General features: G+C 47.7%; 1 protein-coding gene across 1 annotated transcript in view; it reads left to right on the top strand.

Annotated features, from left to right (window-relative positions):
- Positions 1-21,517, top strand: part of COL27A1 (collagen type XXVII alpha 1 chain) — a 154,816-nt gene that overhangs the window by 96,869 nt on the left and 36,430 nt on the right. Inside the window, exons 26-37 of the mRNA XM_062011295.1 lie at positions 1,208-1,261; positions 2,026-2,079; positions 5,236-5,289; positions 13,349-13,402; positions 13,676-13,720; positions 13,887-13,931; positions 14,144-14,197; positions 14,947-15,000; positions 17,402-17,455; positions 19,063-19,116; positions 19,831-19,884; positions 21,382-21,489. Coding sequence (XP_061867279.1) covers positions 1,208-1,261; positions 2,026-2,079; positions 5,236-5,289; positions 13,349-13,402; positions 13,676-13,720; positions 13,887-13,931; positions 14,144-14,197; positions 14,947-15,000; positions 17,402-17,455; positions 19,063-19,116; positions 19,831-19,884; positions 21,382-21,489 — 684 coding nt within the window. The remainder of the gene's footprint in view (positions 1-1,207; positions 1,262-2,025; positions 2,080-5,235; positions 5,290-13,348; positions 13,403-13,675; positions 13,721-13,886; positions 13,932-14,143; positions 14,198-14,946; positions 15,001-17,401; positions 17,456-19,062; positions 19,117-19,830; positions 19,885-21,381; positions 21,490-21,517) is intronic.

Below are 21,517 nucleotides of genomic sequence, written 5' to 3'. Positions count from 1 at the left end.
AGATCCATGCATTCATGGGGGAAAATCCTTACATGGGGGGCTTGCAAGGGCCAACTGGTGACAACACAAACTCTGAGGTTTGTTTTTAATAAGCAGTTTAGAGCCCAGAAGATATTTCCCCTTACACTTTAGCTGTTGGAAGGTAGGTCAGAGTTTGGGCGTAAACTGTTTGGCAGCATTTGCTAACTCCTCCCTCCTCATCCCCCCAAGCACACACAACCCTAACACACCTAATTCCCAGAGCATTACCAGAGCTGTGAGGGGGAGTAAGAGGCAATCAGGGTGGGACTTGCCACTCTCTCCAAAAAGGAGCTAGAGAGTTGCCTTCAGCTCACCCTTGTGTCAGCAGGTCGCCGTGGTGCTCACAAAGGTTTACACCTCCTTTCATTCTTGGCTGAGCTGTAGGGCCAAGGATGTGTTTGTGGGAAGTGAGATGTTCTGAATGTGGGGATAAGTAAGGCTTTGGGAATTAATAAGTGATTTTTTGGGTTATGTTGAACTTTTTAAATCTCAAATGGTGGGTTTTTTAGAAGGCATGGTGTCTTTAGAGTGAGACAAGGAGGCATTCAGCTCTGAACCCCTCATAAATACAAGCCTCCAGATTGTTGTTGTTTGCACTGTGGTCTCAGGATGAGCCACAAGATGAGGAGTCCTCCCAAAACACCTCCAGACTCCTTCTGAAAGCACCAGGCAGACGGCTAATTCCAGGCAGAATCTCTGTATATTTCCTCATTTTCCTGCCGAGATTCGCTGCTCTCAGCACGCCCTAATGGCCAAGTTGTCAAACCCATGCCTCTGAAAACACCAGAGGATGCAGGGATTATGATACTGCAGAACAGGGAGGGATATCATCCCGTGGGTGGGCAGGGCTGGAGATGTCCTGAGATCCAATCTTAGCACTGTGTAGAGTTGAAAGTGGTCTTGAGACCATTGCTTGTTTTTCAGTGGTTTCATGGCAATAGCAAAGTCTCCTCTGTTGGGATATGGAGGATTAACTCTTGCTGTAGACTAGTTTGATGAGATGGATATGTTAAAGAGGATGATGATTATGCTGTGCTAGAAGCCTTTCTGATAGAAATCTGATGGTATAGGCTGCAATTTGTAGATATTTTAGTTGTTTCATTGCTCTAGATCCCTGTTGCTGCCCTCTCAGAGCACTTGTTAGCAAACATCCTCACTCTTCCCCATGCACCTCTGTCTCTCCTAGGGTGACCGTGGCTCAGTGGGACCCCCAGGCCCTCCAGGAGTCAAGGGGTCGATGGTAAGGAGTAAGTCTGCATTCCCTCACCCTTGCTGCTGCCTCTCTTTCTCTGTCCTAGCAAAGGATGCAGCTTCTCCTGGGCTTTTAGTTAGATGACAACAGCTGCAAATCCTTCCTGTCTCTGTTGGCATGGAAATGGCCATTTGACTGACCAGGTATTGAGGCATAGAGTCTCTATGCTTCGTCAGCTGAGGACCTGTTGTGTCAAGTGGGGACAACCAGAAACTGCAAGCTACAGCACCTGAAGGACTGCCTGTTTCCAAATATCCTGTCTACTGAACAGACCAAGTCTGGGAACAGGGATCTGTTGATCAGATCCCACCAAGTTGCCAGAGGCAACTGGAGATGCAGGACTGCTTGGGCAGCACACTCGTGGTGTGTAGCTGTGCTACATGCACTGACACTTGGGAATCCTCATTTAGGTGTCTAGGGGGACCTTCATCAAGGTTTTGTCTTGCTCTGACACCTTCTGTCTACCATAGTACAAGACTCAAAGACAGGTTTTCCTATTAATTCAGCCCATTCTCTTCTGGCCTGTTCAGAAAATCTAGTTGGTTATATTGCTAGCAAGGTTGGACCTGGGCTTTTGACAGTCTGGCCTTCTCTATCTGCCCCTGACCAATTTTAACCTGACAAATAACAGACCTGACTGGCCTTGCAAGCAACCAACAGTGCCTTTATTCCTGTTTTCACACTTGGAGGGTGAAGGGCTCAGCAAATCCTGGGAATTCACACCAGGCATGTTCTTCTTCCTTCCCTTTTAGGGACACCCTGGGACACCAGGAGGAGTGGGTTTTCCTGGGATCCCTGGTCCAACAGTAAGTAAAGACTATCATCACCTTGCAAAAAAGATACACCAAAAATCATCATCCCATAGCCCAGCCACTCATGGACTGAGTCAAGCAATTGTGTCTCAGTGGATAGATTTGAGTTTGATATGAGCAAGAGATAAGGGGAAAGGGATGGGGTGGATGCAGCATGGAAAGGGATGCTGAAAAAAAACAAATAAGGGGGAGGATCCAAACTTCACAGTCCAGGTCACAAGCTCACTCGCTCAAAGTGTTACTGCAAGGCTCTCTGTTTCTGCTGGGGGTTGTTGGCAGTATGGGGATCATGTCATGCAACACAGTGGCTGTATCGTGTGGTGACTGCATCGTGCCTTCTCACTGGGGAGAGAGGAGCAGCAGAGCAGCTGCCCCCAGATGCACCCTCTGTCTGGCTGTGATCATCTGGTACATGTGCAGCTGTGGCTGGAGCGTGCAATTGGTGTGGAGGTAGATTTGAGTGTGGCTCCAGTTTCCCACAGCCGATGTTCAGACGGAGCTCCAGCCCTCCCAGCAGCACAAATGCTGCTGCATGTTGTTTGCTGGAACCAACAGAAAGGCAGTTCTGGGTGGGTACACAGAATGGATTTTGCTCCCTGTGTGAATTCCCACAGTATTTTTAATTGGGAGGAAGATCACAGGAGTCAAATGGCTGGGAAGTGCCAAAGGTTTGGCCTCCAGATCAGTGACTGCTCTGCCCACTGCAGAGAGCTCGAGGATGCTCTAGACCCACAGGCTGCTGCCTGTGGAGAGATTTCACAGTTGCAAATCAATGAAGGCAGAGGGAAAAAAAAGTCTGAAGTCAAACAGTTCTTTGGGGTGACTTGTCTCTTCCTGAAGAGGAGCAACGTGGCACTGGCCAGGTCCAATAAAAGGAGCAGGATGTTGCCTGCAACTCCCAGCAGTGAGCTGCTCCGTGGCCCCTCATGGCAGCACTTGCTGATGACAGAAGCCTAGGAGAAAGCTGGATGTCCCTTTTTAGCAACTTTCCCAGCATGTTAGTTGCTACATGGCTTGAGGATAGCTGGAGCACTGAGCAAGCCCCCTTCTTACTCCATGTCTGTAAGCAAGGCTTTGGCAGAGATAGGATCTACACCGGCCCTATGGCAAAGAGCTCCCACTCCTGAAGCACTATCTAGTGCACCACTAACCAGTACCTTTAGCTGAGGCTGAGTTTTGTCTTGCTTCACTGGGGCATGAGGACAGCAAAAGTTGAGGCATCGGCTCTGACTGGAGATGCCGAAACCTCTCTGGAGAGTTCTGAGACCTGAGATCATCCCCAGGTCCATCCACCTCCTTCAGTTCCCTCTTCTCATGCAGGCAAGTAACTAATAAGTTCATCCAAGCAAAATGTTTCTTCCAAGACTGCATTTTAAAAAGTCATAATTCAATAAATCAAACTTCACTACAAAGCCAGTAAATCAAATAATCCCCTAATATCAAATCCCCACTCATTAACTGCAGCTGTTTCTGCCTATTTCTCCACCAAACATTCATTATTTGCTTTCCAAGCCAGACCTGATGCATGCTGTTGTTGTCTGCCCTAAACTGTTAAAATCTTGGAAATTAAGCTACCCAGTGAGCCTTGGCAGTTCTGATAGCTGATTAATTCAGTAGAGGGTGACAGAGAATGGGAAGCAAAAGTATAGTCAATGGTAGGAAACTCTGCCCTTAATTTCAGCCCATTGAGGCTTGTGAATTTCTCTTCCCTCTTGTTGCAACATCATGGTGCATCTTTTGTGTTAATAAACAGTTTTGAAAATAATGTACACATGTAGGTGTATTAAAGGTCACTCATCTTCTCCTAAACAGCTCCTTGAAAATCCCAGCCTGGGATCTAGTTGTTCCCTCAACGTTTTGCCATCACAATGAATGTTTCTGTGCTTGTATTTTCATAAGCTGTTTGGGATAAGCTGAGACTTCCAGGAGGATATTCCAAATATCATCAAAGAATTTCACTTCAGTATGTGTTTGTCATAAAACTCTCTATAAAACAGGCATCTGACACATCTACTGCTCATCTGTGCCAGTCGCTACTGACTTCACTAGCAAAAACTGAGATTTACTGTGATTACAAATATAGTTACACTCAACTAACTTTTCCATCTTGAGTGAGAACAGCTAAACATTTGTATTCTGAACTTCCATGCCATGCAGAAAGATACCTCCATTCCAAAAGCAAACTCTTTATTAGTGGCAGTGGTACAAGCAATAGGAAGATCAGAGTCCAATTTTGTCCTGATCCTTGGTGGAGGTTGCAGAGCTGACAGTTGGTAAAAGTTATTCATATATAAAGAGCAAAACTTGATGTGGAATGTTTGAGAGACTGAGAATTAAATGTGTCATTTTGAAGTTTTTCTGACAGCAGAAAGGCACTAACTTTGAGTATGGGGTGTTAAAATTATAACACAGAGATTAGTCCTCTTGATTGGCCATACCCTTTAATTTGTGAAACTGATAAATATTCTAACAGTTAAAAGAAAGCTGGCTTCTTTTCTTCTGCATTTTCTGGATGCACACTAATGAATCAAGTGTGTACAAATCCTGGTTAAAAGAAAACCTGAAACTTTTCTGTAAGTGTAAGAAGAACAGCATCATCTGCAACACCAACAGTCCAAATGAAATTAGCATCTATCTGCCAGTATGAATATTTATGCAGCAATAACAGGGCAACAGTTACTTGAAGATAAAATCAGTATTTGGCTGAAAAGGTCAGACTTGGATACCTAAGATGAGGTATCTGATTTTGTATTTGGACAACTGAAAAGCAGATCATGGTTGTTATTATTTTTGTACAGATATTGAGCAACAGCTGCTTTTAATAACTTCGGAGGGAATTCTGGATGTTCAACTTCTCTTCAAATCACACCACTCACACAGACAACAGGCTGCAGATACTTAAGCATACAAAACTCAGCCAGGATCCTTGGCCTAAGTGTTCATAATCCAAAGACAATCAGTGAGTTACAAAAGACTGTTTATAGACAAGTAAATCTGGTAATGTCTTTGGCAAGAGTTTAATGAACCAACCTGCTGCTCAGGAGTCTGAGTCTGAGGCCCCTGTAGATCACTGAGAGATGTCAGATTTTACCAACAGCTGCTGCCTTCCTCCTCCTCCATCTTCATTTTGTTTCCTTTTTCCCTTTCCAGGGTCCGGCAGGAGTCCGTGGTGCGCCAGGGGTAAGAGGGATGAAAGGCCGCAGGGTAAGTGCCTTCCACAAACTTTTTTCCCTCTACACTTTCAGCCTTTGGGGTAGTAATCTGGTGGATTAGTTTGAGGATGTGAAGATGAGCAGCAGTTGGGGCAGCACCTCTGCAGCCACGTTACTGCTGTTTATAAAGACTGTGGTCATTGAAGCAAGTCTTACCAGGGGTGAAAGTGATGTGTGTGGGCAGAGTGGTGTCCCAGTGTAGAGTTTATCATGGAAGTGGTCCAGCGTGTCTTTTCCAACCACTTACAATGGCAAAACAAGGTTTATGGACACTTCTGGTGAGGGTGGTGAAGATTTATTTATCTGAAGATGTATCTGGGCTGGGTACAGGACCAGAAAAGGTGCTTTTGCTGCCAAGGGACAGAGAACAGCTGAGATGTGTTGTGATTTAACCAGAGGCAGATAAAGCAGGAAATGCTATGCCATGAAATAGAATTAAGAGACAAGACAGGCAGAAACAGAGCTGACACGGAGCCAACAGCCTACTTGTCCCATGTCTTCCCTTTCAGTCTTACAGGATTAGTATCTTCTGGCAGCATTCTGTGGAGTTGTGAGAAATGTGTGGTTTGCATTGTCAGGAGATCAAGTTATAAGCTTGTCCTGTGTCTTTCTATGGATTCTTCCAGCCTGTAACACAAGGCCTTGATTTTATCTATATATACCTAAACAGTAAATGTGTGAATCCTCACTATGCCTAGAAAGAGCAGACCCCAGCCTACTGCTCGGTGAAGGTACTAACATCAATGATAGTGCTACAAGGACATGTTACGCTGGATAAACACAAGCAGTCTGTGTCAGTTCATGTGTGGTTCTTCCTGTTCCATTTGGGTGACAGCCGACAGCAGAATGACCTCTAGACCTGCCAAAGCTGCTTGTTTTCCTGCCTGTGACATCCAACCCGTGTCCCACTGAGCTCTTCAATCTTTCTTCTTCTTCAATGGGACATTTATTGCAGGAGCATCTCTGTTTTCAGTGTTTTCCCGTGTCCAGCTGTTTTGCAAAGTATTAATAGTAAGTGCACATGGGTTCTGCTGAAGGCCTCAACAACAACATATTTTGCATTTCTCCCTCCAAGTATTTTATGATATCTGTTTCCATCTTTTGTTTTCAAAGATGAAGGCTGGAGTAAACCATACATTTTACCTACCCCCAGTTTCTGCTTCTACTGCAATTCCTGCTTGGGGAATTCAGGACAGCAAGGGATTGCATCTGTTTCACTATACCAGAGCTAATACCCTCTTTGAATAGCTGGGACCAGCAAAAGGAAATGGAATTACCAACTAGAAAGCTTTATAACCACAGAGTTATGTACCCTGGCACTGCTTTGAGCTTTAAAAGCACAGCTAGAAGGACACCAGCAACATCCAAGCCCGACAGATGCATATCAGGGTTCATCTTGTAACTTGTGGCTGGGTAAAACAGCTTCCTTGCCTCTGTTCTCCTTGGTGGGAAGGCCCATGGATGTCATTCCCCAGCTCTGCTCTCAGAACGTCCCCCAGGGAGTGAGGTTTCTCTGTGCTACGTAGCAGCGATTAACAGAGCTGTCTGGGACATCCACGATCGCGACGGATGGGAAGCTGGAGCCATTGTGTCATAGGAGGCTTTGAATGAATGCAGAAAATACCTCAAGGTAAATCTGTGGCACAAATCTGAACAGGAAATGCCTTCTGAGTGGAACCCAGGCTGCTGACTGTTTGGGATCTTGGAGAGGTGGATCCTCTGAGGGGCTCAGACGTTTCTGCCAGTGCCTTTAATGTACGCAGTGAGAGAGGAAAAGTCCCAGCACTGCCCTTGCCAGCTGCCAGCAGGGGAGTTCAGCCACATCCCCTGGCACTGAGCCTTTCCTAACAGCAGGCAGCTGCCTGTGTCTATGGTGTTTGGCTCTGGGGTCTGTGAGATTCACTCACCTAAATCTTCCTTTTCTTACATCTGAAGTCCTCAACTCACAAGGAAGGTGCAGCTGACCAGGCTGTTTTCAGCTCCACTCATACTGTCAGGAATGACAAAGAGGATATTGTCAAACAAGGTAAAACTAAGAGCAGAGATGGATTCAGCTCCTAAGACAAGAAATTGGCTGGCACAGCAGGGACCTGCCTTCGGGTGTAGCTGCATCCAGAGGATGCCAAAGTCACAGATGAAATCTTGCAGGACACCAACTTCTGCCAGCACTGTCCATTCTCAGAAAGATGTACTGGTTGGTAGACATTCAGCTTTATGGCTTTGGGTTGTGTTTCTTCTACAGATGTTGAATCTAGCAGATCTAGTGCCAGTCACTCTCTGTAGACATTCCTCCACTGAGGAAGCCCAGACTTCAAACTGCATCCCAGCCCTGAAAACCAGAATTGCTGGCCGGCTGCAGAGCCCTGCAAAAAGTCACTCTAGGAAGTGCAGAGTGTGGAGGTAGAACAGGAGGCAGTGCCCAGGGAAGAGGGTGTGTTAAGGTCTTGATGTTACTGTAAGGACATCAATACCAGAGACAGGTAAGTCTCTGTCAGCAGGCCCTGAGTGTCTGGATGTGCTGCTGGTGCCCTGAGCAGATCCTGCCCTCATCACCCACCACTGGACTGTGGCATAGTGAAGATTTGGTGCATTTAGGCACTGCAGTGAGATAATTCACCCAGAATGTGTGACACACACAGATCCCCAGCAGAAAGGATGAACTTGGGCTTTGCTCTGGAATCCCACAGATTTCAGTGAGTATGATGTGGGAAAGTCAGTACTGAGAGATCAGCAGAGCTGCTGCTTGGAGGATTTCTGGTTTGTATCTATCTCTCTCTCTCACGTTTTCCTTCTCTCCATGCTCTCAGAAGATATTCCAGGCACATTGTATTCTTTACTTTCTCAGTTTATCCTGCTCTCCTAGCTCTTGGTTTTTTTGGGATGGGGAAATGATCCCCAACTTTCATTTCAGACATTACCCTCTGTCTCTCCTAGCTTACAAAAGGGACATAATTCAATTCAGAGTGAAAACATGAAGGCAGCCTCTACCAGATGTTTGTGGATTCCATGAGCTCTGTTTGTGGATGCTTCATTAAAGTAATTTTCTTTTTGAAGGAAATGTAAATAGCAAGTATGGTTTTGATTGTAAAGCACAATGGAAACTTGTGGGGATCTGCATTTCTGTTGTGATAGCTTTTACATGGACAAGATAGAAGTACAACTTTTAAAAAGAAAATGCTTTAAAAACTGTAACCTTTTTAGTCATGGCAGAGCTATTGTTCCTTCACAAGTCTTTGTTTAGACCATCAAACTGATACTGAACGATCTTCCACAACACATGGTTTCCCCTCTTCTTCCCCAAGGACTTGGACATGTGAGCCCAGGCTTCTTGCCCTCCATCCATACTCAGTGTAGCACTTAGACACACGCTTCACATTCAGCTAGTGACAGCTATGCACATGTTTAAACCTAATTACTTAACCAAATCAAGGTTTAAATTTGAAGGCAGCTGATTCAGCAAGTCCTTCACCCTATCTCACTTACATTCAAAAGCACATTTCTGTTAATCAGCTCCTCACAGCAGGAAGATGTCTGGTCTCCAGCATCCTTTGTTGAGGATGGTGATATCAAAAAGCCCAGGAACTGGCTGAGAATCTCTGCAAAAGTTAAATATTAACTGGAGCTATGACTTTGCAATTCAGATCATAAAGCTGCACCTGCACATCTAAGCAGACCTGAAAATAACTGCTTTTTCCTGGCCCAGATGAGTTGTTCATGGAGACAAAGCAGAGGTATATTGTTTTGCTCCCAGGGATCTTTCTAGTTGGCTGAAAAAGCATTAGGTGCATTTGAGAAAGAGTTAGCTACAAACCCATGGCCAGTGAGTCTCCCTTCAGCTTCAGTCAAGGCTTCTGCTTGCTTTTCATTTGGCCAGGCTGTGATAGTGAAATATCAATATTTGGATAAAGGGGTAAGGAAGGAGCTTTGGATTTCTGGAAAGGAGCTCCTGACTGTGTGTTCATGCTGCTGCTTTTGCTATTCAGGAGCTGGTTACTGGCTCTCTCTGAGCTCTGAGTATCTGATTAGACAGGGGGAAATGCAGTGCTGCTTTGCAGAAATGCCCTGGTGAGTGTTTAGCAATTTTTCTGCAGGAATGTCATCTGCACTAGCAGCAAGCTGTATGCCTATTGACTCACATGGACTAGCAATAAACCTGAATTGCAAAGCCTGGAGCTGAATTCTCCTGCGTTTCTGAGCTGATGCTGTTCAACAACTTGTTTAGTCTGGCATTGCTGGTAGTGCTGCTCAGTATAGCACATCTCTGAGGGCAATACTGCTTGGCCTGTGCACCCACTGATCGTGTGGCACCATGACCTGCTTTGCTGCCATTGCTGGAGCCTACATTAAAACTGACTCGTGATTACAGGGAGCAGAATGTGACTGCAGATAAAAAGACTTAACTCTGGCTTTGTAGGAACCTACCAGGGATTGCCAGGGATTGCAGTGAGAAATGTGCCCACATAAGATATTGAAGCTAGAATGTAAAAAATGGTGGTGTCTACCCAGCCTTAGTGTCTTGCTGCCTGCCGAGGTCCAGGGTCTCAGTGCAAGTGTGACTTTGCAGCTGGAGCATCAGCGTTTGGATGCAGAGTTGCAGAGCTGGGATATCCTGCTCTGTTTAGGTAACAGTGAGTGATGACACTTGGTCTCGTGGCTTATGTGCTGCAGTGGGACTGCCCAGACATGTCCCTGTGCTGTGACTCCCTGCATGACCTTGGGTGAGCTGCTTTGGGATGGACATGGCACAAAGCCCTTGACCACATATTCATACCCAACCGGCTTTGGTGAAACAGTTGAGTGGGTTCTCAAACACTCCATCAGCCATGAACCCATATCTGTCTGTGCCTTGGCTGCCCATGTGCAAAGGAGAGGATAGATCTTGATTTAACCCTCCTTTTTTTCCTGTTTACATTGTAAAACTACTTGGAGCTTGCACTGTTTGTACAGCCCTGGCCCAGCAGGACCTCTCTTGAACTGTATACTGCCATATAAATACTAACACAAGCTAAAGAAAAGCTTCCTTCTCTGTTTCTTGGGCTCCTAGAAATGCTGAAATGGGTGATAAAGCCTTTCACTGCTCCCTCCTCACCCCATTCTTGGGATGAGTCCATGCTACCTATGCCCTTAGGATGGACGTTCACCAAGACATCTCTACACCCTCTGTCCTACCACACTCAGGGTAGGCATGTCTGGCTGTTTGGTTAATTTTGAAGCACTGAGGGTTCCAGGGGAGCATGGGGAGCTGTGCTCAGCCCTGCCTGCAAGGCCAAGCCACAGGGGGAAGGCACCGTGCTGTGCCTTGCGGCGTTAGGCATCGGATGCTCCCTGGAGAGCTGCCAGGACCTCACTCACTCATCTCTAACAGGCGTTGTCAGTAAAAGAGAGTTTTAAAGATTTAACTAATTGACTAAATGTAGCCTTTCCTGTCAGGGCAAATTAGGGGAAGCCTTTATCCTGGATTTCAGCCCAGGAGGCTGGAGAAGATGAAGCTTGCCACATGCATCTGCGAACACAGGGTCACTTTCTCCTTCTTTAGGTCAGATGCCGACGAGATGTGTTGTGATGGGATTAGGCAGGTGACTGCTGTGAAGTGAGATTGCCCTGGCAGATCCTGCAATGCTGGTGACAGGACTCTGCTAGAAGAAATGAGGATACCATAAACACTTCCCCAGCCAGCCAGCCCTGCCAGGTTGGACCGCTGAGATCCACAGTCATCACTGCCCTTGCTGCAGCACTGGCAAAAGGGCTGGACAGGGCAGGCCAGGCTACAGAAGATGGGTCTGGAGGGGCCAGACACATCCCACTTTTCTTCCCTGACAGCATCTATCCTGGAATGGAAACCTCTAACTGGGTTATCACTGTTGTTTCCGTGTCCCACTGGCCTGTGATCCCTACTCTCTCCTGTAACACCAGGGCTGAGCTACTGAATCTTTCCCTTCTGCATATCCTTCCCCTTCTTCACAAGCAGATCATCCCAGTATCTCAGATAATAAAGATGTAATTGCACAAAATATTTAAATGGTAGCTCAAAGAGGAGGGAGGGGAACAGTTTGTCTTCCAGGGTGGAGAAGTTGGGTGGCAGAGTGCTTTCCCAGGGTGCTGGTGCCTTGCACATGCTGACACCTCCCTTCTACTTCAGTAGCCCAGGGCAGGTCTGTGTATCTTGCTGGGTCTCTTGGTCACCCCAGGCAGCTCCCCAGACACCTCCAAGCCCTGCTTTCACACTACTCCAACTTACAGTGCTGCCTGACTTGAGCTGTCAGTAGCCCTGCATTTAAACTACCTTCTGGTTTATGTCATTGTGCTTTGAGCTTTATAGGGACGTGGATTAATAAAACTTTCGGTCTTTACTGCACTCTGATCCAGTAGCCAGCATGAGCTGGAACACTTGGGCTCTAGGGCTGCTGAGAGCTGCCATTCTGACCTGTGAAACACCCTGTTTGGTTTTGGTGTTCCCATCTGGTGCACAGCTCTTCTCTGTCCCTCTGTCCGGGAGAGGAGGCTGAGCATCCATCAGAGCTGTGTCTCACTGGCATGCAATAGAGGCTTTTGGTTGTTTAATCTCTGGTATGCTCAGCAGCACAGGGTTTTGCCAAGTGCAGTAGAAGTTTGTGCATTATTTTATATGGACAATGTTTGCTGTAATAATTTGGCTGAGTTTCCTGCACATCCTCTGCTGTTACACTGCCTTTCTTTGTCAGGCTCTCAGCCTGTCATGCTGGAGTCACTTTTCTAACGCTCCCCAGCCCCGTTATTACTTTTGGCACTCGGTTTACATCCCGATTAAGCACATTGGCTCCTGTTTTCTCTATTTCCATGTTGGCCTGCTCTCAGGATTCCTCTTACCACTACTTTCTAGCACTGCTCTGTGTTTTTATTTATTATTGATATTGCAGTAGCACCTCAGAGTCCCAACTGAGCTCATGGGCTGATGATGAGCATGATGTGCATTAATACAGACTCTTGATATACCCTTTTCTGACTGTTTTATTTTCCCTGACTCTGGCTCAGTTTATTGTCTGTCAGTGTGACACACTGGTTTCTGGGGTTCAAATGGTGCAGAGGGCTGTGTGTTCAGCCCTTCTGCAATTAGCTTGCAAGCCAGATAGCAGCTATCCCCACTTCTCAGGGCTTTCCTTGCTTAGAACTCTCTGGAAGAAAAGACACCCCCTCCTCAAGGATGCTCAAGCTGTTCCATGAACAGCAGTGTGCCCAGGTGCTCAAGAAACCAATGGCATCCTGACTTGTATCAGAAATAGTGTGGCCAGCAGGATCAGGACCATGATTATGCCCCTGGGCTGGGCACTGGTGAGGCTGCACCTCGAATACTGTGTTCAGTTCTGGGCCTCTCACTACAAGAAGAACACCAGATTATGTCAAGTTGCACCAGTGGAAGTTTAGATTAGAGATGAGGCAGAATTTTTTTCCCTGAGAGGGGTGTCAGCCCCTGTGCCAGGCTGCCCAGGGAGCTGGGGGAGTGTCCAGCTCCGGAGGGATCCCAAAGCCCTGGAGCTGAGGTGCTGAGGCCAGGGGTTAGTGCTGGGCTGGGCAGGGTGAGGGGAGGGCTGGGACTACAGCAGCTTCAAGGACTTTTCCAGACAAAATGATTCTATCATTCTATGAACTGTTCAACTTGAGCTAATCACAGCCAGGGTCACTCACTGTCTGGGCTGTTGTATGTGCCATGGGCATTTGCAGCAGGGTGTGTGTCCCAGACACCTCCTGAGCTCCTCACACGCACACCCCCAGGAGCGGGTGCTGGGCACAGGACCAGACGTGCTGAAGCATGGCAGGATGTGCTCCTCCAGCACCCATACACACCTGCACCTGCCTGGTCTTTATGGCAGCCAACTCTTTAAACAGCAGGTAACTATTCCTCATCTGCTTTTCTTCTCTGGCTTTGATTTGCAGTTGGTACTGGGTAAAGGTTGGCTTAGCCAGGACTGATCTCATGGACTTTCTTGGTAGCCAAAGCTAGGGTGACTGCTGCATTTTCCAGTGAGACATACACTCTATATTCTTATTTTTGACACTCTTTTGCCTTCTTCCAGGGTGCCAGAGGGCCTGATGGACCAGTAGGCGAGCCGGGGTCACGAGGTGTCAAGGTGAGTGCCAGTGGGTGGCCAGGTTGGCAAAGGCTGCTCTTAGCTGTGTTGTGAGATGCTCTGGCCAGGATCAAGGTCATGCAACCTATGGCCCACAATTTCTTCTGGTTGAGGTGTTTTTCAGAGCAGAAAGCTGGGCATTTGGCCTCTTAAAAGCTTCAGGAAATGGGAGGGGATATTTAATGCACAAAACCACAAGATGGGCAGGGGCAGAAGAGCATCACCAAGAGTTTGACCTTTTGTCAACATGTCTTTTGTCTTTTCACTTTGCAGGGCCAACCAGGGAAGCCAGGCAAGCAGGGGCCAGATGGGCTGCAGGTATGTCCTCTATGAGAGCCAGTGCCTGCCAGCCTGTCACTGTGTCAGTCCCCCAGGAGGCTACTCACACATACACAGTGCTCAGGGAACTGCAGCTTCTCCTGGCCAAAGCACCACTGTCTCAGCACATTCCCAGCTGCTAATTGCTGTAACTGTGTGTTCACAGGGGAAGATGGGTGAGACTGGAGAGACAGGAGCACGTGGCTTCCCAGTAAGTGTCCATCCCTTGTGCTTCCTCTCAAAACCTCAGTTTCATTCAAGTTCTGAGTTAAGTTTTGAGTCCTGGTCCAGGAGGAAGAATCTGGACAATGTCTCACTTACTGTTCCTTTTACTGGAGCATTCATGGGATGCATGTTGCTTCCAAGAGGCATGAGGGTTTGCTATGGCATTGGAGATGACCTTGGTGGTTTTAATTTTCCTAGGGTATCCAAGGACCTTCTGGACCTCCAGGAACAAAAGGGGCTCCAGGCGACCCGGCAAGTGTCTTGTCATTCTCTCTTCATCTGTCATTCCTTACACACACAGACACTTCATTTCTTTCTCTGCCTCTTTCCCACCACTTATTTTCATTCTCAGCTACTCTGTTCTTGCCAACTCTAGAGTGGTCAGAGATGTGGAAGAATTGGCTAGAGTCTTAGGAGGCATGAGGAAAGAAAAGGTCAGACCCCTGGAAAGCAAAAGGAGGCCATGAATCAATCAGGGAGACTTGGGCTGGGCTTTTTAAGGGAAGGGAGAAAAGAAGAACAAGGTTGAATCTGGGACAGGGTCAGATATAACAGGAATTGGACTGGGCTGGGAGATAGAACAGAAGGGAAATGATGAGGGAGGCTGATGGTGTCAGAACTGATCTTACAGCTCTGAGAAAGGCACTGTGATGGGTGATGACACAGACCTCAAGGAGGGCCAACAGTGCCACCACAGCAAGAAGAGGGGTTATTTCCTGCTGTGACTGTGGGGGCTGATGTGGATTGCAAAGGGAGAGGGCAAACCATGCATTTGCAGGTTCTCAAACTGAAGTTGTTTCAGATGGCAGCCAGAAAGACGAAGGGCCTTCTGAGTTGTTGCCTGTTAAGGTGCCTCAGCACACCCATAGCTGGCCTCTCTTTCTCACTGGCCATCTCTTGCATGCTGAGTAGCTCCACTGTGATGTGGGAGGGACTTGGCATTTTATTTTACACAGGAATTAAATCAGTTGTATGAAAAGAGTCTTGTGTCTGTTTTTCAGGGTCCACAAGGACCACAGGGACCACCTGGGCCTTTGGGAGAAATTGGGCATAAGGTAGGTCTGATTTTTGCTCTTCCTTGTTTTCCTCTTGTACCAAGAGTGACAGGGAGAACTAAACACCTAGGGACATGAGCAGGAATGATTTCCCTCAAATCTGAAAGTCAGCTTCCAAAGCAAGCCATGAAAATCAGCCATTGAAGCATCACTTTGACCACAGGTGAGAGACACCCAGATGGTAGATGTGCAGACCCATCTTCACCAAAAAAAGAGAGACATTTCAAAGCTGACCACGCTGACAAGCATGTCCCAGGCATGGCTCTGCCACCACACCAGGGACCACTTTTCTGCACCAGCCTGCAGAGTCAGGGACCAAAGACAACAATTCAAACTGGAAACTGGTCTTTCCCACTCACTGGTGCTGTTGCTGACACGGTTCTGTCAGCCCGCCTGGATTGCTGTGGCAGAACCATCACAAGCCACTGCAGCCAGGGGAGGAAGCTCAGAGAAATGCCTTTGCTGCTGACTGTGCTTTTGGGTTGCCGTTGCCATGAAGCAGTGGCACAAACACACCATAACCAAAGCAGCAGCAGCAGCTGCCAAATAGTGCCCTGAATGAAGGTCAGGAGATGCTTCCATGGTTTCCCCCTGACTCCTCTGCAATCTTGACTTGATTTCCCTCCCCTTGAAGTATTACAGTCTGGGCTGTCTACACCAGATGTCCAAATTTCCCTTGGGTAGCTCCTCTACATAGGTCCCAAGCTACAATATAGACAAGATGTTTCACTCCGTTGTGAAAACAGCAGCAAAGGTGGCTTTTAATGCAGTCTACTGCAAAGTGTGTGAGTCACGAAAGTTTCCATTCTCATGGCTGCTAGACTGGATGGAGCGAGCTCTCAGCGTGGTAAACCACACTGGGAGCTGGAAAGCTGCTACTGAGCCACTCTGCATGTTGCCAACCAAGAAAGTACAGAGCTTTATTGAAATCTGTGACTCTTCCAGGAGCCTTTCTCTGCACTGGCACCTCTGGAGAAACCAAAGCAGGATTTTTGCTGTCCTCGGAGCTCGAATTTTCTCGTTGCGTGACTTGCCCATTCGTTTGTAAACCCAACACACACCCTGCTCCCTCCTTTGCTTGAATCCACTTCAGCAAGCCAGGAACTGGCTTTATTCCCTGGGCAGCCCAAGTGCTCCCTTGACTATGTGCTCTTTTTTCCTTTATTCCCAGCTGTAAAGAGAAGGGAGATTGCTGTCCAGAAAGCAAATATCCTGAGTAAATAAACCACTCCAATCTTTTCAAGACAAGCTTTGCTGTCCTATCTTTAGGTTTGTTTTACAGATTGGGAGATTAAAGCTCCCAATTGATCTTGGTACTAAAGATAGCTAATGAACATGACCCCTCTATCACAAGGCTGCACACTGAGTAAGGACAGTTTGCACAGTCATTCTTTCATCTTCTGTCTTTCTTACTTCCCATTACTTTGTGGGCTGGGGTTTGTGGTTGGACAGATCTTAAAGGTCTTTTCCAACAAAAATGATTCTATAGTTTTCCACTCAATTTTGGCTCTCTGAAGGATGCCAAGCCCCTCTACCAGAGTCTGAACTCAGATAAGGGCCACATGATCTCATCTGTCAGTCACTTTTTCAGCTAGTACAGCCTAGTGACAGCCTTGGGTTGTGGATTTCTGCTCTGAGCCCAGTCATTGGCTCTAGGATGGTTACTGGTGATGGGTGTAAAGACAAATCTGGACAAAGTTTGTGCTGGAGGGTTTGATGTGCCCTTGCTGTTCTTGGCTCCTTTTATCTGTCCTGGAGCTGGCAGCACTGTTGCACCTCTGCCTCTCCAGGAGCCCAGGGCCAATGGCTCAGCTGTGTCATCTGGGGCAGCTGCTCCTGCAAAGGCAAGCCAAGTCAATGGGCCTGCAAACCCAACTTAACCTCAACCCAAACCAGACTGGTAGCACAGAGATGTGCTCACACCATCACAAATGGAGAAGTGGGGCTGCAGGAAGCAGGAGCACAGCTGAGCATTTTTGTTATCCACAGTATCAGCCAACCTGCTGGAGTCTTGTGAAGGGCTTTCAAGTCTAATTTTGGATCTCTTCCCCTTGTTTCCAAGCTGGTCCCAGTGCTCTCCCCTGACATGGTTATTAACCTTAGAAAGCAGAGGTACTGGAAGGAGTTAGAGAGGTGCTTGGCAGAGGAGGCAGGGGAGTTGCTGCAGGGCTGGGAAAGAGAGGAGACATGAGAGACAAGCAGAGCCCCCCCAGGAACCAGGCACGAGGGGGTACTGGGCCTCTTTGCTGCATACCCTGAGCCAGTTCTGGGGAGGTAATCACGTTGCAACCAGGGCTCCGCTGTCCCAGGAGGGCTCTGCTAAAGGAATTATGCCTTTGATCTTGCTTTTCACTTGGTTACAATGGGATATTTCATTCTCTTTCTTTTTTTTTCTTCCCAGGGACCGCCTGGCTCAATGGGACAACCTGGCCTTGCAGGTGAACCTGGCATGAAGGTACGAAAACCCTGAGTGCCATTTCTCTGTCAGACCAGGGAGATAAGAGCAACTTTTGTTCCTGCAGGACGGGGTAGTGTTGCACATTCACCCTTCAGCAGCTAAAGCAGACAGCACATTCAACAAAAGATAATGCTTAAAAGATAAAATGAGGTTAACTTTAAGCCCTTGGTTACAAATTCCTGAGCTCCATCCTGACTGGGAGGCTGTTGGTGCTGGGGAGAAGCAGTGTCCTGCTGTGAAGGGCCATGGAATTGGAGCTCAACTCTGCTGCAAATCCAAAATCTGAGCAGAGAAGTAGTCCTCAAGACCCAGAGATCCAGGCAGCTTCTAAATTGAAACAAGAGCCTCAGGAAGGTCCCAAACTTAAAAATACCCTTAGATACAGTCCTGCCACAGTTTCCAAGCCTCAGCTCTGTGGGCACTCAGCTCCTCTAATGGTTTTGGGGGAAGGGTGCCCTGCTCCAGAGCCATGAATACACCTTCTTGTCCACATGGAAAGGCCTATAAAAACTGTCTTTTTGTTTGAATAAGATCCCTGTGCTGAGCAGCTCAGAGGGGTTTTTATTTTACCCAAACCCCCTTCCCTCTTGGTTTGAAGGTTCACTCCTGTGTGCAGAGCTTTTGAACAGACTCTATGTGGAGATTAAATGCAATTTCCTCTTTGCTGTTCTTCACTCCCCACCCCCAGCCCCATCCTTTGCCATGTTTTCCTTGGCAAGTCTTCTGACACTTCACTGGAGCTACCGTGTCTTTGGCATCCTGATACTGCACGAGTGTTTCAGCTCCTGTTCTCCTGGCTGCCCTCCCCAGGAACAGCACACCATGATTTGCACAAACACCCCTTTACATTGCTGTCACTGCAGCACGTCCTTGCTGGGGAATCAAGGAAGAAGGATCACTCCTTCTCCTAAGCTGGGAGTTGGTGGGACAGGCTGGGGTTGCTCTGGGCAGTCGTTACTTGCAGAATAGTTTGTTGTGGGATGTGAGATGTGTTAAGCCTTTTTCCCCTTATGCCTCTGCATTTCCTGAGCTCTCTTCCTTGCAAAGCTGTTGGATGGGTTAGATGGGCACACATGGGAGGCACCTGCCCTGTGGCCCTTGTACCCCCAGTGCTAAATTGGAACCTCACAGCCTGTTATCAAGATTTGTTTGCCAGCTCCAACACTTTCAGTTCACTGATTTTGGTGCCATTAAAGATTCGGGTTCTTCTCCACCCTCCTCAGTCTTGCTGGGGCTCAAAGAGCCGTTGGCTTTCTTCTCCCTCACTCTGGTTGTGGCTGCTGCCATGCTGCATTGCATCCAGCCTTGCTGCTCTTCTGCTGAAGGGCCATGCTGAGGGAGTATCTTCTACCTCTGCAGCTGCAGGCAGCACAAACCTCTCCCCAAGCCCTGTCCTGTTGACCATCATTGCAACAGAACCTGTGAGGTGCATGCTGGTCTTAGGTGAGCAGGGGTGCAGGTGATGCCAACCTGTCCTTTGACCCCCTTGCAAACTGAAGCAAAGGATTTTGTGTGAGAGAAGGAAGGAAAAAGTCAAAATGAGAAGTGCTTCATGCTCACTTGCTGTCAGTAAACAGCCTGTATCTGTGGTTCCTTCTTTTTAGGGTGATCCTGGACAACTGGGAGTCCCTGGAGAGCAAGGCCTCATTGGCCAAAGAGTGAGTATGGTCACCTTCTCATAGGACTTTTGTTCCCCAGAGAGTCTGCTCACCCACAGCCTGGGCAGACAGACCCTGCTCTGGGTATCTCAGAACCCTTACGGCCCCTGTGGATGCACTTTCCTCTCAGAGCCTGTCAGCTTGGGCTCAGCAGCCTATGTGAGCCTCTCCAAAGTTTTAGTGCTGCTTTGCAAAGCAGCAACTTCATCCATGAATGAGGTTGTGGAGGAACAAACCCATCCTGTGCGCCAGGAGCCGCACAGAGGGCAGCGCTTGGGCAGGGAAACACTGGCCACACTATGCAGGCATGGGAGGCAGCCAGGGATGGGATGAATGCATGGATTGAAGCTGACAGGGGCTCTTATCCCTTTTCAGGACTAAGGTCAGTTGTTGAAGCTGGATGGGGAAGCCCCAGGTGAAATGAATACAGACTGAGCCCCTTTTCAACACAGGGGGGGAGATCTTCCCACAGGCCAGTAGTGGGGTCTGTGGAGGAGAAACTATGGCTCAGAGTAAAGCAAGAGGCTGCATTCCTGCTCTTGGCCCACAAAGAGCTTGGTCAGCATTAGACTATGAGTTAGGACATGTGTCAAAGTGCAGGGTTGGGCTCTTGTCACTGCAGCCTGACTCTCTGCCACGAGTCAGCTGCAGAAAGTGTGGGGGAAAAAAAAGGATGCTGAGGCACAGCCTCATGGTGCTGCTTCTGTCTCACAGGGAGAGCCAGGGCTGGAAGGGGACAGCGGGCCGCCCGGGCCAGACGGTGTCAAGGTAAACCTCCCTCTCCTGGCATGTTTCAGCTCTCACACACATCTCCCTGCACTCAGGCCCCTGTGGCTCCCAGGGCCAGATTGAAGCCAAGGGAGTTCTTGGGTCCTCTGTGCAATGAGCCTCTGCCCTGCTCCCTCTAAGGAGCTTTTTTCTGCAAGCACACATCGTGGACTCCTCTTGTTTCACTCCTCTACCCACATTTTTGGCATCTGATCAGATCCCTGAAAAGGTCAGGTTCCTCAAAATCTAGTTTCCAGCAATTTGTCTGTTTTATTTGAGTCTTTGTGGATTAAATTTCCAGCTAATCAGGAATTCCTGAGCTTGACAAGGGAAATCAAGACTTGTCCATCGCTTTTCCCTGCACCACTGACCAGAACATTGTCAGCAAGTGAAAAAAAAACCAGATCCCCTTCCTCTTGGCAAAGGCCCAGGAGCTCGCTCAGGGCTTGCTCTGCACTCCATCCTAGCTGCTGTGACTTTGCTACCTTGCCTTTGGAACAGGATTCTGATTTCTGTCCCTGCACAGCTGGCCTTTCCAAACAGGCCAATAGTTTTGTTCCATGGAAAAAAGAAAAAAAAGCAGCTGGTCCCACAACAATGTAGGTTTTTTTCTTCATTCTAGTTAAACTATTTGCCATGTGTCTCTACTTCTGCTTATCTCTGAATGTTGGACCAAAAGACTTCTCCTTAAAGGCAGTCAAGACTTCTGTATTCTTTTGCCACCTCTGACTGTCCCCAAGAGCTCTTGAACCAAACCAGATCTTTTCAACCTGAATGTGTCTCTGGACAGTAAAAGAGCTGCTGATCACTGCAGGAGCATTTAACCAGAAGAGATGTTGCTGTGCTTTCACTGATGCTGGTGCAAGTGAAAAACAGTCACTGTTGAGGCTGGTTGGTTGCACAAGTGAAAGTGCTGCTGTGAGTATAGAATTGGTCTTTTTGATTCTCTCCATAAAATTCTATGCCATCAACTATAAGAACAGTGATTTGATGTGATACCTACTGCTCAGACCACAAATGCTTCACAGGGGCAAGATGACACTGTTTCACAGGGTTTATTTGAGCCCTGGGCTGATTCCCATTTGGCAGCAAGAGACAAGCAGCCGCTCCAGACAAACCCATCTTATTAAAAGCCTTTCAGCATTCTGAGCTCAGGGCTTCTGGGTGAGGCAAGGGAGACTTTCAGGTTCTCAGTCATGAGGGAAGTTCAGACCTTATTGCAGAAGATGCAAAGGGGTTCAGATTACCCTGTGTAATGGGGGAGTTCCTTCTCCTCCAGCCAAGAGACTTTAATAAAAAGAAACCTGTTTTTTCTCATTTTGTTAAATGTCAAGTGTATTATGAGTCATCCTCATTCATCCTCTTGCTTGCAGGCTCTCTTCCTCTCAGACTCCTGAAATATTAATTATGTGGTGGGGTTTTTTCTTGCAAGAGCCATGTACAGTGACCCATGTGTTGTGTGGGTATGAAAAGCTCCCACCCTCTTCTCTTCTACAGGGAGACAAAGGAGAGCAAGGCCTGGAAGGAGAGAAAGGAGAAAAAGGCAACGAAGGACTGAAGGGAAAAGAAGGGCCTCCTGGATATCCCGGCATCACAGGTGTCCGAGTGAGTCTGCAAAACCAGCCTGCTCACC

Source organism: Colius striatus, chromosome 19 (genome assembly GCF_028858725.1).
Source record: "Colius striatus isolate bColStr4 chromosome 19, bColStr4.1.hap1, whole genome shotgun sequence".
NCBI lineage: Eukaryota > Metazoa > Chordata > Aves > Coliiformes > Coliidae > Colius > Colius striatus.
Note: the sequence above shows the minus strand (reverse complement) of the source record. Positions and strands in the feature narration are given on the sequence as shown.